General features: G+C 44.7%; 1 protein-coding gene and 1 long non-coding RNA gene across 3 annotated transcripts in view; one reads left to right on the forward strand and one right to left on the reverse strand.

The window, feature by feature from the left end:
• Nucleotides 1-10,161, reverse strand: part of LOC141509663 (uncharacterized) — a 29,373-nt gene extending 19,212 nt beyond the window's left edge. Inside the window, exon 1 of the long non-coding RNA XR_012474687.1 lies at nt 10,047-10,161. This is a non-coding gene — a long non-coding RNA (uncharacterized LOC141509663). The remainder of the gene's footprint in view (nt 1-10,046) is intronic.
• On the forward strand, nt 1,327-13,244 carry CXCL17 (C-X-C motif chemokine ligand 17). Of its 2 annotated transcripts, XM_074219363.1 has the most exons (5): nt 1,333-1,594; nt 7,138-7,218; nt 10,090-10,191; nt 12,801-12,909; nt 13,054-13,243. In XM_074219363.1, the coding sequence occupies exons 1-4, from the start codon at nt 1,516-1,518 to the stop codon at nt 12,878-12,880; spliced, it is 342 nt and encodes a 113-aa protein (XP_074075464.1). In that variant the 5' UTR covers nt 1,333-1,515; the 3' UTR covers nt 12,881-12,909; nt 13,054-13,243. The 2 variants fall into 2 exon arrangements, with proteins under 2 accessions (XP_074075465.1, XP_074075464.1); XM_074219364.1 differs by lacking the exon at nt 10,090-10,191 and having other exon boundaries at nt 1,327-1,594; nt 13,054-13,244.
• Nucleotides 13,245-15,826: the final 2,582 nt, after the last annotated feature.

Consider the following 15,826-nt stretch of genomic DNA (forward strand, 5'->3'; position numbering starts at 1 on the left):
TGTGATAGCTGTAACAGTCTGGGCAAGATGGTGACTACCTCAACAAGGACAATGAGCTTGTGGGTAGAAAGAAGAGAGAGATTTAAGAAACACTTGACAAGTGACTGATCAAGTGAGGTCAGGAAGAAAGAGTGTTTAGGACCACAGCACCATAGGTTTAGAGCTAGATGGTATGTGTTTCTTTATCTGAGCCCGTTTATCTAAAACCCATGGAGGTTTCTACTTTGGTCAAAGTAGACAACCTACCCTGCCCATCCCATCTCTTTTTTTCCCTAAAGATTTTATTTATTTTGAGTTTTACAATTTTTCCCCTAATCTTACTTCCCTCCCCCCACAGAAGGCAATTTGCCAGTCTTTACACTGTCTCCATGTTATACATTGATCCAAATTGAATGTGATGAGAGAGAAATCACATCCTTAAGGAAGAAACATGAAGTATAAGAAATAGCAAGATCAGACAATAAGATATCAGCATCCCATCTCTTGACTATGGTCTCTTTGAGGGGTGAGAAGGCAAGGAGGCACCTCTTTTTCACTCCTAAAGGGATCTGTCTAGGGCTTAGATGTGCAGTAACCCAGTTTTGGAGAGTCAGCAGGGATTTACCTGCCCTCCCTTTTGTGGCTTAATCTCTCAACTGGTCAACAAGTATTTTATTCAATGTTCCTACATGTCAAAATTCAAAGTGATTCAGTCCTGCACAAGGAGCTCACATTGTCCAACTAAGGGAATCAGGAATGGTCTCTTAATGGGTGTGGCATTGAGGGGTATCAAGTTCAACCTCTAATTTTTACATTTGGGGAAACTGAAGACCAGAGAGGTTAGGGGATTGACCAAAGTCATAAAGCTGTCCAGCATTTGGAGCAGGATTTGAAACCAGATTTTTCTACCTCAATGTCTAAGCAACTTGGAGGATTGTAGAGCCCATGACCAAAACAGGAAGGTTAGGAGAAGTGGGCTTAGGTGGGAAGATGTGCCTCATTTGAACATGACAGGTCTGAAGTAACAATAGAACATCCCTCTGCCTCTTACCAAGGATAACTTCCATTTCAAGAGGTGCCCTCTGGGGCACAGGCAGGGAAGAGGTTCCATGTCTGCTGCTTCTGCCAAGACTCTTCTCCATTCATCCCTCTGTTGGCCATTGTGCTGGGGAAAGGCTGTCACCACAAGGAAATGGAGACCAGAGGGACTCACAAGAAGAGGCGGGACGGACTTGGGGCTGCTGCCAAGCTATCACTCACTTACCTGCGCTCTCAAAGTTCTTTTTTTTCTTTCCTTTGTTTAATCATTTTTGCCTCCTAGATTCCCGTAAAGCACATGGTCTCACCTATAACCTGAATATCAACTTCATACCACCCTCCAAACTGCTCCTCCAATGGAAAGACGTGCGTTAGATTAAAGAGGAGGCCAAAGAGGAGGCGACCAACAACCCTTAACTCACACCTGAGCAAGCTTCCTCTCCCACAGGGACCCAGTTCCTACACACTGGATCCAAGACTCAGTAGAACCACAGCAAAATGAGAGCCCCAATCTTCTCCCTCTTGCTCTTGCTGCTGCCACCACTGTCAAAGGCTTCCTTCCACAGCTCCAATCCAGGTAAATGAATTCAGTTTTCTAGGTGAGGAAGAAAGAAGCTTCTGGGGGACCCATAATTAGAAACAGGAGGCACAGCCAAGATTGGGAGGGAGAAGGGTTCTAAGTTTCTGGATGGTGAGAGGACCTGCTGGCCAATACTTGCTAGAAACTAGGGAGCCCACATACAGGGTTCACTGTCCAGTCCAAGGCCATCTCAATGATTCCAGACTCACAGTTCACTACCCAGCCTTCCTGATCCGGCTTTGACTCAGGAACATAACTGGATTAGAACTCAGAGGATTTGGATTTTTATTTTGTGTCCACTCTTGAAATTGACTGTTTTCTTTTCCCTCTCTCTGGGTCTGTTACCTCATCAAGTAAAAGGAAGGTACAAGACAAGGCATTTTTCTCTAAAATCAAAGAGGCACTGCCATACAGTGCTTCATAAAGGAAAGCAGATTGGTCCAGTTGCATAAGGCAGCTGAAGTCACCAGTCCTGATGCCTTAACCACTGATCTTGTGTAGAATTGATCCTGGGTATGCTCTCATTTTTCTTAACTGCAAAATGTGCATGGGGAAATGGTGGTGGGGGGGAGGAATAGATATAACTCTGCTAATATCACTTTTAGCTCTAAAAGTCTGTGTTTTATATTCTAATATTGTATCTTAGAAAAGTTGCTCATTATCTCTCTCTGAGCCTGTTTTTTTAATCTGAAACCCATGGAGGTTTCTACTTTGGTCAAAGTAGACAACCTACCCTGGCCATCCCATCTCTTGACTATGGTCTCTTTGAGGGGTAAGAAGGCAAGGAGGCACCTCTTTTTCATTCCTAAAGGGATCTATCTAGGGCTTCAATGTGCTGTAATCCATTTCTGGAGAGTCAGCAGGGATTTACCTGCCCTCCCCATTTTGCCTGCCCTCCCCACTTGTTAGTAATCTGAGGGAACTCCAGTTAAGTACCTCTTTCACATAGATCTACTCTTTAGAAAAATACTTCTGCCCTCCCACATCAAACAGGAAAGAGCCTAGAAGCAGAACTGGGGGGGGGGGGGGGGAACAGGTCTCTTATCTCCTAAATTCAATATTCAGAATAAATGGGGCTCAAATAACATTTTAAAAACTCTTTTGTTAACAGAGTCTCAGAAGGGTAGAGTTTGAAGGAACCTCCCAATTTAGAGATAACAAATGTGAAGCCTGGGGCTCCATCAGATTAAAATGTCCTTGGAAAATGTTTAACTAAACGTTTTAACAAGAACATTTTGAAAAGTTTAACAAAATAAACAAAAAATCAATACAATAGAGGTAATGTTAATTTTTTGATTTTCTAAATTAATATGCTCCTGCTAGGATCCATTTCTATTTGAATTGTATACTACTGCCCTAAATAGCCCTCATTTTTCAGAAGAAGTGAAACTTATGGTTGGGAGTAGGGTCCTAGAAAGAAGAGGTAATGTGAATCCTAAGGTCAAAAAAGTCCCTGACAGGGACTGGAAGTACTGAGGTACCCCTCAGGTTCTGCCAGGATTTACCCATTGAAAAGACATTTTCAACCCATCGACATTAACTAGCTTTATCATTTGTAAAGGGAAGAGTTGTGGTGTAGGGGGGGCTAGGTGGCGCAGTGGATAGAGCACTGGCCTTGGAGTCAGGAGTACCTGAGTTCAAATCCAGCCTCAGATACTTAATAATTACCTAGCTGTGTGGCTGTGGGCAAGCCACTTAACCGCATTGCCTTGAAAAATCTAAAAAAAAAAAAAAAGTTGTGGTGTGGAGTCTAGGATGACTCATGTGTTGCCAGCAGGAAGTTCTGGGAAGATAATAGGACCCTAAATAGTAATAGAGAAGACTAGGTTGGGGCAGGGGGAGGGGGGAAGGAGAGCCATTACTTCAGTTTTAGACAGTTTAAAATGTCAATGGGAGCACTGTACATTATACATATTTTTCAGACTTTTTCAATATATTAATCAGTTATGTTGATTTTTTTCCTCATTTTCTTTTTCTTGTCTTAAAATACTGTTTAGGGGCAGCTAGGTGGTGCAATGGATAGAGCACCAGCCCTGGAGTCAGGAGTACCTGAGTTCAAATCCGGTCTCAGATACTTAAAAATTACCTTTGTGGCCTTGGGCAAGCCACTTAACCCCATTGCCCTGCAAAAAAAAAAAAAAACTAAAAAAATACTGTTTGTTCTACAAAATGACTGAGAGGAGGAAACTATGGTGATATTAAAAAAAACCCCTGTATATAAACTAATTTTTTAGGAAAAACTATTGGGCATCCAATTTGAGATATCCAATAAGCAGTTAGAGATGTAAGACTGTAGGATCAGGGAGAAGTTAGGGTTGGACAAGCTCATCTGCATAGAGATGAGAATTGATACCCAAGAGTTGATGAGATCACCAAGAGAAATAGTACAGAGAGAGACAAGGCCAGAGTCCTCAGTCAGATGCTCTGTGACACAGATGAAGATCTAGCAAAGGAGAGGAGGAGAAATCATACAGGGAAGAGAAGAACCAGGAGGAAGTTGTGTCATGAAAACCTAGAGAAGGAGAAGATCAAAAAGAAGAGTGATCATCAGTATTAAAGGCTACAGAGAGATCAGGAAAGGTGAAGGTTGACATTTAAATGATATGTCAGTTGATGACTTTGGAGAAAGTACTTTCAGAGGGATGATGAGATTGGAAGTTAGACTACAAGGGGCGGCTAGGTGGCTTAGTGGATAAAGCACCAGCCCTGAAGTCAGGAGTACCTGGGTTCAAATCCGGTCTCCGACATTTAATAATTACCTAGCTGTGTGTCCTTGGGCAAGCCACTTAACCCCATTTGCCTTGCAAAAACCTAAAAAAAAAAAAAAAAGTAGAAGGGAAGTTAGACTACAGAGTGAAGAAGAAAGTGAGAGGAAAGGAAGTGGAGGCACTGATTATAGACAACTTTTCCAAGAAGTTTATTCACATAAGGGAGAACAGAAATCCAAATAGGCAGCTAGGTGGCACAGCAGACAGAGCACTGGCCTTGGAGTCAGGGAGTTTGAATCCTGCCTCAGACACTTGACACTTAGTAGCCGTGTGACCTCAGGCAAGTCACTTAACCATGATTGACTCACATCCAGGTCATCTCCAGTTGTCTTGATTCATATTTGACCACAGGACCCCTATGGCTCTGGAGGAGAAAGTAAGGCTGGTGGCTTAGCACAGCACTCCCTCACTCAAACCCATTTCATATGCTTGTCATGGCATCACCTCCTTGATGTCATGGTCTTCTTCGAAAATGAAGGACAAACATTCAACAGATCAAGTTAGGGTTTCTCCAAGGCCTGGAGAGAAATGGGAAATGTCTGTAGGCATCAAAGAAGTAGCCAAAAGACAGGGAGAGCTTGAAGATTAGTGAGAGTGAGGAAGATAGAGGGGAAGATCTGCTGCAAAAGAATGGAATGGCCTCACTTGGGCAAGGTGAGGGGTTTACCTTGGCCAGAAAAGAGGCTGTATCTTCATGTGAGACAAGGGAGAAGAAAGCATCTGAGTGATGGGAAGGGAAAGCTCTTGGTTTCCAGGAACCAAGAAACAGAATGGCTTCAATTTTTTTGCCATATTTTATTTATTTTATTAAATCTTTCCCAATTATATTTCTAAAAATTAACATTAACTTTATAAAATTTCAGATTCCAAATTATCTTCCTATCCCCTTTCACCCTTTGAGAAGGCTAGCAGTACGTTTTCAATGAGACATGTGGAGTCATGCAAAACTTATTTCCATATTAGCTGTGTTGCAAATGAAAATACAGACAGAAAAAAAATTTTAAAAATATGCTTCAGTATGATCAGATCTCACTGACAAGGTGGAGAGCACTTTTTCAGCATGAGTCCTTGAGGACTGTCCTGGATCATTGTCTTGATCAGAGTAGACAAGTCTCTCAGAGCTGACAATATCCTTTTTTCATAAGTACTGAAATGAATTTCTCATTGGAGAGAGTGAGGGAAGCGGAAGGCGGGGCCCTGTATGAAGCGTTAAAGAGGAATGAAAAGGTTTACAAGACCCACTCTGGTGAATGGGCTTGTGAAGTAATTAGGGAAGTATAAAAGAATGTCTTGCTAAAGTAAAGACTCAATGAGATTAGGGGAGATAATAAATTGAGCCTTAGGACACTGAACTCACCTCCTCCTATGACTGAGACTCTACTGGGACTGATTCTAGGACTCAGAAAGGGAAACAGATTGGCCTGAAGTCACAAAGTAAATCTATCCATATCAAAGGTCCTAGCAAAATGACTTAGCCAAGAGAGCTGGCAAGAGTCCCCAGAGGCCCTCGCCCTGGAAGCCCATCTGGTAGATCAGCCCAGCTGCTACACTTCCAACAAGTAGTCACCCAGATATCACTGGCATGGCTCCAGTGAACAAGACCCCTAGGGCCTTGACCAACAAGTTGCTAGCCAGAGGGGGCAGGTTCTCTTGCCCTCCTGCCTTTCTTCCCACTGCTTTGCTGAGCTATTGGACCCATATCAGCCTTCATCTCCAGGACCCACTTCAAGCTAGGGTTCTCAGTACCTTGCCCCACCAGTTGTCAGAGAAATAGTTTGGCAGCACAAAGCAGAGAATAAAGCAACCTAGGGATGAATTAGACAGGCTAAAGTGGGAAGGACAGAATGATACAGATATGGGAGCAAAAGGAGGGGTTACTTTTCTTTTTTTGTTTGTTTGGTTTTTTTGCAAGGAAATGAGTTAAGTGACTTGCCCAAGGTCACACAGCTACATAATTATTATGTGTCTGAGGCTGGATTTGAACTCAGGTACTCCTGACTCCAGGGCTGGTGCTCTATCCACTACCACCACCTAGCGGCCCCCCCAGGGTTATTTTTCAATATTAGAATTTTTAGACTCAGTTTCCAGATGGCCCAACAACTTGGGGGGTTAAAGTAAGTCCTGGTTTACCAATCTCCTCCTTACTTCTTTTTTTTCCCTTATGTTTTTGCAAGGCAAATGGGGTTAAGTGGCTTGCCCAAGGCCACACAGCTAGGTAATTATTAAGTGTCTGAGACCGGATTTGAACCCAGGTACTCCTGACTCCAAGGCCGGTGCTGTATCCACTAAGCCACCTAGTCGCCCCCTCCTCCTTACTTCTTAATGTTACTATGAGGCATTTCTGGTCAGGTAAAGAGATTTGATAACTTTAAAGTCTACCAATTTAGAGGAAAAAGACAATACCAATCTCCTGAATCCAGACTGTAAAATCCAATTTCTCATCTCCAGAACTAAGCAGCCTAACCTCTCTGCAATCGAAGTAGTGCTATAACAACAGACATTGATATGTGTGGGTTAGGACTTACAAGCTATCTTTTACCTATAAAGCTGCTTTGATCCTCACACACACTATAATACAAAGTATGCAACATTGTTTTTCCATTTTATGGAGAGAGAAACTGTTAGCTTAATAAGATGGTAGAGCTTGCTCATGATCACACAGCTATATGGGCCTGGATTTAAACCTGAGGCTTCACACTCCAAATCGAGTGCATTTTCCAGGGCTCTGGTATTCAGAACCACAGAAAAGTGACTTCTGTTTCCTTCCTTCAGTGGCAACTGAAGTTCAGAAGGACAGCAAACTGCCTGCAGAGAGGTTTCCCAGGAGCACAAAGCAGGATTGTCCTTGTGAAGGTGAGTGATATCATTTATATTCATTCCCCCTTGGGCCCATCTTGGCACTAGAGGAGGGGGGAAGAGATGCTATCTCATCAACACCCTTTCCCCCTTCCTCTCCCCGGGCAGGTGGGTACAGTGCTCATGTTTCTGTTTCCCAAGGAGTGAAGTCCTGGGTAGGCAGGGCTGGAGACCCACTTGAACAGCATCACAGAATCCAAAGACTAATGAGCTTGAATTTTCAATCTCATATACTAATCCTTCCAATTCTAAATTCTTGCTATTAGAGCTAGAAGGATTCCATTGTCATGTCTTCAAATGATGGATGGGAAAACTGATGTCCAGAGAGAGGAAGGGCAATGCCCCCCTGGCATGTTGTTGTTCCTAACTTCTGTCTACAGGGATCAGCTGGAAAGGACCTCGGGGTCCACTTATACTTTCACAACACATGAGCACCCAGTCTTTATCTGAAACCCTCCAGCCATGAGATACCACTAAGCCTTAAATTCCCTTTCCTCTTTGGGAGAGCCATGATTGATTGTCAGGTTCTCAATTAAATGGAATAGGGAGAAAGGTCCTCTACAGTATTACTTCTAGTCTTGTCCTAGGGGCTCAACGGATCCAGGTCTACACTATGTGGTGAATGAACGAATGGGAAAACATAAGAGTTTGTTCTAGGCCAAGTACACTGTTCAGCTCCCTCACTGGGAACACAAGTACAAAGCCTGGAAAAGTAGGTCATGGCCTCAAGTGCTTGGCTGAGGAGTCTCATGCTCTCCCATGGGCAGGGGGAACCCTTACTGGCTTCTGAGCAAGGGAGACCAACAAATCAGAAAAACTGGGGAGCTGGGTGGAGGCTGGGTCCAAGAAGTCAGAAACTAAAGGGAAGGAGATGGATTAAAAAGCAGTCAGCTACAAGAATCTTCAAGACCAAGACAAACTTTGTCTTCTAAAAGAGGCAGCTCAGTGTCACAGTCAATAGAGCCTGAAGTCAAGCAGATCTGAGTTCAAATCCAGCCTCATCTATTTAATTACTAGCTGTATGACCCTAGGCAAGTCACTTAACCTCTGTTTGCTCAGATTACTCATCTATAAAATGGTCAAATAAGAATAACCCCACCCAGTTCTCACAGGTGGTTGTGAAGATCAAATGCTATCATGTTTGCAAAGTGACTGATATACAGTAGGTGCTACATAAAAGCTCCCCCCCCCCCCCAGTAGGAACATACAACCCTTGCTGGAGAATAGTGGCCAAGGAAGGATTGTTTTGGTCTGGAAAGCCATGGGGATGGTGAACAGATCAATGGGACAGGTCACTGACACAGCATCACCTCCAAAGCAGCCGGTGGAAGGAAAGGCGGGGTGATCCACTTCCACTGCAGAGGGCTGGGACACCATCTGGGCTGAGGTCTCCAGCAAGATCAGCTCCTCAGGGCCCAGGCCTCGCACTACCAGCCTTCACACAGTTCCCCACATTTTTCTAACTCATTGGCCTTCCTCTATGATTCCCTGGCTCAAAAAAGTCTTCAAGGGTCCCCCAGTGGCCATGGGAGAAGAGAGAACATCCTGTGCCAAGTACTTCTGTCCCTTCCAGCATCATTTCACCCTATTCTCTTTCCCATTCTCTGTGTTCCAACCACATTTCCCCACTCTAAATCTCATCCTCATACACTCTCCCAGCTTTGGACAGCATTCCCTCCCATTTCTGCCCACTGAAATTCTCTTTTTCCTCCAAGTCTCAGTCCAGGTGCCACATCCCCCTCCCAACCCCACCATTGACAGAGAGAGAGGAAGGGCATTTCCCATGACTGCAATGGCCCCCTTACATGTTGTTGATCCTGACTTCTGTCTACCTGGCTTATCTACCTATGTCTCTCTGCCCTATTAGATTACAAGTTCTTGGAGACATCATTTTTTATTTAGTATCCTCTGCAGCTGGTCCAATATCTTGTGAATCATTTGGGTTTAATATATGTTTGTTGAATCCAATTGATGACCTTGAGAAGCAGCACAAGGTTCCCACAACATCCACTTGAGAATTTTAAACAGCCTAATGATGAAAAACATGGCAGTCCCTTCTTGACTCCATAAGGCACTGAAGACAGTCCTCATGTTCCTCCCCTCCCAGACAGTTGTCTTTTTGCCAGGCAAAATACCCCTGGTTCTTTCAACAGATCCTTCTAAGTCTTTCAAGACTTTAAGAGCCAGCAGATGCCCAAGAAGCCCAGCCCTGGGGAAAGCTCTCCCCCTTCCCTTCTTCGGTGCTTCAGTTGTAAAATGATGCTAATGCCTACACTACCTACTGCCCAAATCATTCAAATCAGGAAGCGTTAAGTTCCTACTACACATTGGCTGTTACATTAAGCTCCAGGGCTACAAAGAAAGGCTCTCCAGGAGCTTCTGATCTAACAGAGGAAAACAGCATGTAAATAACTACAAACAAGCTCTAGATGGGGTAAACTGGAAGTGATCTACTGAGAGAAAACCCTAGAATTAAGGGAGATATGAACAGGCTTTTTTTAGAAAGTGAGATTTAAGCTAGGCCTTAAGGATGCCAGGGAAGTTGGGAGGCATGAAGAGATAAGGAGGGAGTGCTCCTGAACAGGAGGCAGCCAGGAAAGATGCCCAGAGTCTGGAAATGGATTGATTTGTGTGAATAGCCATCAGAAGGTTGGAGAATTAAGTGTGAAAAGAATCAAAGTCCCTCCCAGCTATAAATTCTTGATCCTATATAAATGTGTGTTGTGAATTATTAGCAGTGCAAACTTGGGCCTACAGGCCCCAGTTTCGTCATCTGTCTCTGAAAGTCCTTTAAATCTCAGGATCCTTTTATCAATTATTCTTACCCTGAATTGATGGTCACTGGATGGGAAATGGGGGGTTTTTCAGATGCCTTCCAGATCATTCATGGAGGAAAGAGGGCATGGGTAGCCAAGTCACCTGCAAGCAAGTGTCCATGTGACCACCTTAAATACAAACGGAGAAAAACAAGTAAGTTGTCAGTGAAGGCGCCAATTTAAATAAAACAGAGTCATTTGGGAGGGAGGGAGGGAGAGTAAATATAGGAAAATTAAGATTTGAGTCCAAGTTTGAGGATTTTTGCTACATCACAAACTTGAAGAGCTTAGAAATCTAGATCCCTGAAAGTCTTTATTGAGTCTATCCCTGGGAAGAAACTGAGACCAGCAAGGTGAAGTGGTTTGTGGGAGATCACACCTTTGTCCACAGCCTGGCTGTAATGGGAATTCAGATCCTCTGACCCCAAATGCTTCTCCTTCCTGTCCTGCCCAGGTCCCATCCAGGTTATGTCCAAGAAGCAGTGAGGGTGGGGGAGACAGGGAGAAGGGAAGACACCAACTTGGACTAACTCTCCAACCTCCCCATGCAGGGGAGGTGGTGACACCCTTAATATCCATCACTGAATCACCAACTTCTGACGCCAGAAGGCCTGGCTCTGATTCCCCACCTGTAGAACTATGGACTCCTCATTTAACTGTTCTGAGCCTCAGTTTCTTCCTCTATCAAATGAGGATAATAATCACTGTGAGCCACTGGGAAGGAAGCAGAGGAAAGGAAGACAGGCTGAAACACCATGCCCCGGGGGCAAGTCCTAGTTCTGGCCCTCCCAAGCTGTGGGACCATATGGAGCAGCTCACCTCCCAGAGGTCTCCTTTACAAGGTCGTCCTGAGAAATGATTCACATACCTCCAAGTGGTTAGAGAAATGGGAGGAATTCTGATTCATATCCACCAGAAGGCCAACCTTGATGCAATATCCAGGGTCATTAAAACTTAGCTGGTTCTAAATATCTTTTGTGTCCTGGACACCTTGGGCAGATGGTCTGGTGAAATCAATGAAACTCTTTTCAGAGAAAAGGTTTGAAATGTGTAAAATAAAGGATACAAGATTACAATAGAAACCCATTGTATTGAAATAGTTATTACAATACTAAAACAAAAGAAAAAACTTTATGGACTCCCATGTGAAGACTCCTTGGGCTAAATCCTGTTATGGGGGAATATCGGGGATGCAGGTCATAACAGTTTCTATGGTGATTGCAGCTTTCCTCCTCACAAAAACCCTAGGAAGTAAATGGTAGCAGTGTAGTCTCCCCATTTGACAGCTAGAGAAAATGAGGCTCAGAAAGGCTGGTGTCCTGACCCCAGGTGACACAAGCAGGGTGAGGGGCAGGATTCAAAGTCTTTCCAGACTCTTAACACCACACTAGCCCATAGTCTTTGAAAATGGCACTGCTCAGGGCCACTCCCCTAGCCCCCACCAATAACACACTGCAACCCCACACATGAGGTGATCCCAGACCCTCAAGGGGTATGGCAGAGAGGTGTGGCAGGCAGTGAGAAGGTCTGGCCTACAAGCCCAGGAATGATCTGTGACTTTTGTCAAGGAAAGCCTAACAGTACAGAGGGTCACTAACAGAAGGCCAGTCAGTTCAAGGGGATGAGTTTATCATATATGGTGCCTTAAACTAAGAGGAAGATTCAAAGATGAAAAATGCCAGAAGCCTCGCCTGCACACAAGTAGCCAAAAAATCTAATAGTTGGGGTGGGGGGGAGAGATTGCCTGTGCTACAATGGCAGAACATGATGGGGTTTGGGTGGGACAGCCCAGCAAAGTCACGAAACAACAAAGGTGGTGCCAACAAGCTCTACTGGCGCAGGGGTCAGGAGGGAGGAGCTGGCCTGCCCCTGGCAGGGGGAGACATCTAGGCTGAGTCTCCAAACAAGATGGATGGAAGGCAGTGTGTGTCCTAAGCAAAGGAGTTGGCCTAAGCCAAACACGGAGATGGGCAGGCAAGGCAAAGCAAGACCAAGAGAGATGGCAAATCATCCAGGATGGTCTCCTTTGATCCTCACAATCATATTGGGAGGTAGATGTCATTGCTGTTTTACATCTGAGGAAACTGAGACAAACAGAGGTTAGGTGACTCGTCTAAGATCACATAGATAGTGTCTGAAGCCAGGCAGGAACTTGGGTTTTTCTGACCCTGGCCTTAGGACTGAGCCACCAGATTCCTCAGGAAGGGCAGGAGAATAAAATAATGTTGGAAAGGCAGGCTTCAGGGGAGACTGGGGTGGGCCTTGAATGCCAGAACTAGAAATTTAAAGCATCTAACAAGATAGTCAAGAATTGGCTATCTACAGCAGTGGAGGGTATAGCCATAACAAAGGCATAATGGGTCTTTCAATACTCAATGGAGTATTAAAATAAAAAGAATCACAAGCTTTCAGGGCAAAACAACCTCATTTGACATAAGAAAAGGAGGAAAAGAGAGGAAAACAGAAGTCAGTAAAGGTCTGAGTCAGAAGGAAGCATGGAACCATAGAAAAAACACTAGGTTTGATGTGAGAAGCTCAAGTTCAAATGCTGGTACTTTTGTTTTATCAACCATGTGATCTTCGGCAGGTCCCTTAACTCTGGAGGCCTCCATTTTCTATTCTGTAAAATACCAGGGCCCTGAACCTGGGTGATTCATCTCTGATGGAACCCCTGACTTCCAGTCCTGTGTTTTCTCCACACCTCAGAACCAGGTTGTGGACTTACAAGAGAAGGGCTAATCTCACCTCTCTTTTTGGGCTTAGGGCATCAGAAGCACCAGAGACAAAGCTGCCTCCGGTTTCTGAAGCAATGTCAACTGCGGGACATTACTCTGCCTTTGTAAGCACTCCAGTCTATCTGAAGGGCAGCAAGGTAATCCCTGTTCTCCCAAGATTGCTTTAATTCCCCAAAAATATCCCCCAGGGACATGTGGACTTCAGACTACCCTGTTTGATCTCTCTGGGGAAAAAAAAAGCAGCTCACCTCTCTTCCCTGTCTCTGCCCATCCTTTCACAGATCCAAACTGGACAAAGAGAGGAAGCATCAGTCCTTAGATCCCTTAATCACTTGGGAAATTTGCCTTCCGGGCCATCTGCCCGATTCTCAACAATCTGAACAACCACCAACATGCAGCAATACACGGCACCCTGGGGATCAGTATTCAATAAAGAAAACATTTCACCAGCTGAAGTGGTTGGATTCCTTTCCTAAGGCCCTGGCAGCCTGCTGAAACCCCTCAGGCCAATCCCCTTTCCTCAGATACTGGAGAGACCTTAGAAAAGGGCAGAGGCATCAGGTCTGGGAGGGACCTTAGGAATTATCACCTCCTACCTAGTCATCAAAAAGAGGAAGCCACTCAGACCCAGCCAGGGCCAGTGGGTGGCAGGGCCCCTCAGGAGAATGCTACGCTAGAATAAACAATAAGTCATTGATACTCTGGCATCTAGGGTAGGTTTTAAGAATGGGCATGACCCACTGCCCAGAGAACTATCAAGGCAGGAAGCTCCTCTTCTGACAGGCCCTGGTTTTGTGAACTCTTGGTAAATCACTCCTTTCAGGCCCCAACAATTCTTCAAAGTTATAAGGGGCTGAGTCTATGAATTAGTATAGGGGAATTTATTCACCAGGATTTTCTGGCACCTGTAAAATCACAGGCCTGTCCAAAAATCCCAATAATAAACTTTTTATGGCACCTTCAGGATGATAAAGTCCCTTACATGGGGCAAAGGGCAGGGAAGGCTAGAAGCAGGAAGGTCACAGTATCAGGATCACAGCCAAGGGCAAGGGAGGCAGGCCCAGATGCCAGTTGTTGTGGAGATGAGATCATCCACAGTAATGGTCTGGCAGTGGGAGGTAAGAGACAAAGAAGATCCCAACCAAGGCAATACCATGGGAGTGGAGTTGCTCCAAAAGGAAATGGGAAAACCAGCTGGCTTAAAGAGGAAAGGTCATGAACCCAGTTGGTTTGGGGAATGGTAAGTCTGTGGTGTTAGTGGCAGCTGGAGATCCAGAGAGAAGGATCCAAATCCAAGAACCATCCAGCAGACAGGTCAGCCAGCATTGAAGTTAGCTAACTGAATGAGTTTGCCAAGAGAATGAATGAAGTAAGCATGCTAACTGGAGGTTAAAACCAGTGCTAAAGGCTGGGAAAAGAAAGAAAAACAAACAGTCCCCCCTCTGAAGGAGTGACAATACACAGAAATGCTGGATGGATGGATGGATGGATGGATAGATGGAAATGCCCCAAGTCCTAAGGGGAGCAGCAGAAGAATAGATGACAAGGCCCAGGGTTGTTGGGGGGGTTTTTTTTAATGGATTATAATGTATTTTTTTAATGGAAAAATAAAGAATGCTTCAGTGTGTATTTAGATGCCACCAGCTCTGTCTTTGTATGGATAGCATTCTTTTAATTTTTGCAAGGCAATGGGGTTAAGTGACTTGCCCAAGGTCACACAGCTAAGTATATATATTAAGTGTATGAGTCCATATTTGAACTCAGATCCTCCTGACTCTATGACTGGTACTCTATCCACTGCTTCACCTAGCTGTCCTGATAGCATTATTTTTTTTTTAGGTTTTTTGCAAGGCAAACAGGGTTAAGTGGCTTGCCCAAGGCCACACAGCTAGGTAATTATTAAGTGTCTGAGACTGGATTTGAACTCAGGTACTCCTGACTCCAGGGCCGATGCTTTATCCATGGCACCACCTAGCTGCCCACCTGATAGCATTCTTTATCATAAATCCTCCAGAGTTCTCTTGGGTCACAGCTTTGCTGAGAAAAGGTAGGTCATTCTCAGCTGATTATCCAGCAATGTTGCTGTTACTTAGTATACAGTTCATTTCTCATTGCATCTGCTCTTACAAGTCTTTTTAGGTTTTACTGAGAGCATCCTGCTCATCATTTCCCATAACAGAACAGCATTTCGTCTCAATCATATACCATGATTTGTTCTGTCATTCCCCAACAGCATCCCTCAATCTCTAGCTCCCCATCTCCAGAAAAGGCCCTGGGGTCTTTAGGAGCACCAGTCAGATAGCAGATGAGAAGGCCCAGAGGACTTTAAGACAGGTGGGTGCCTGATAGTCACCAGAAGAAGTTCAGTTGTCATTCCCTGGCTCTCCCAAGTGATGTAAGCAGCCAGATCATTCTCCAGTGTTCCCCAATGGAGTGTGGCATCCCAGGTTCTTTACAGGAGGGCACCCCTCCCTATAAACATCTCTATGGGGTCAAAGCTACTCAGAGCTTGGGGCAGCTAGGTGGCACAGTGGATAATGCACTGGCCCTGGAGTCAGGAGTACCTGAGTTCAAATCCAGTCTCAGACACTTAATAATTACCTAGCTGTGTGGCTTTGGGCCACTTAACCCCATTGCCTTGCAAAAATCTAAAAAAAAAAAAAAAAAGCTACTCAGAGCTGAAGAAGGAAAGAAGGGAAGGGGACCAAGCTAGTGGAACAGACCCTTGGAAAATGAGAAATGCAATGTCAAAGGATCATTCCAACCCCAACTCAGCCACTGCATGACCTCAGCAAAGTCCCTGAATTCACCCTCTCTGGGCCTCAGTTTCTTCATCTGTTCAATGAATGGGTGGGACTGCCTTCCTAAATCCTATAGTCCTAGGGGTTTGTGAAGATGCTAAAGAAGCAACTAGAGAACTAGGATGAGAACCAGGAGAACGTGGCAGCTCTAAAGGCAAGAAGAAAAAGAATGCCCTCTGGGGGGGAGGAAGGAAGGGGTCAAAAGACCCCCATCTATCTCTGTGACAGGTATCTCTCCTTAAACACTAAGATG

The sequence above is a fragment of the Macrotis lagotis genome, chromosome 1, assembly GCF_037893015.1.
Source record: "Macrotis lagotis isolate mMagLag1 chromosome 1, bilby.v1.9.chrom.fasta, whole genome shotgun sequence".
NCBI classification, from domain to species: Eukaryota; Metazoa; Chordata; class Mammalia; order Peramelemorphia; family Peramelidae; genus Macrotis; species Macrotis lagotis.

What these genes read in the sequence shown, in the direction of transcription:
- CXCL17 (XM_074219363.1), top strand. Translation starts at nt 1,516, where the DNA reads ATGAGAGCCCCAATCTTCTCCCTCTTGCTCTTGCTGCTGCCACCACTG. An exon ending in CTTCCACAGCTCCAATCCAG is followed by an intron (nt 1,595 to 7,137) that starts GTAAATGAATTC and finishes TCCTTCCTTCAG; the next exon opens with TGGCAACTGAAGTTCAGAAG. An exon ending in ATACAAACGGAGAAAAACAA is followed by an intron (nt 10,192 to 12,800) that starts GTAAGTTGTCAG and finishes TTTTGGGCTTAG; the next exon opens with GGCATCAGAAGCACCAGAGA.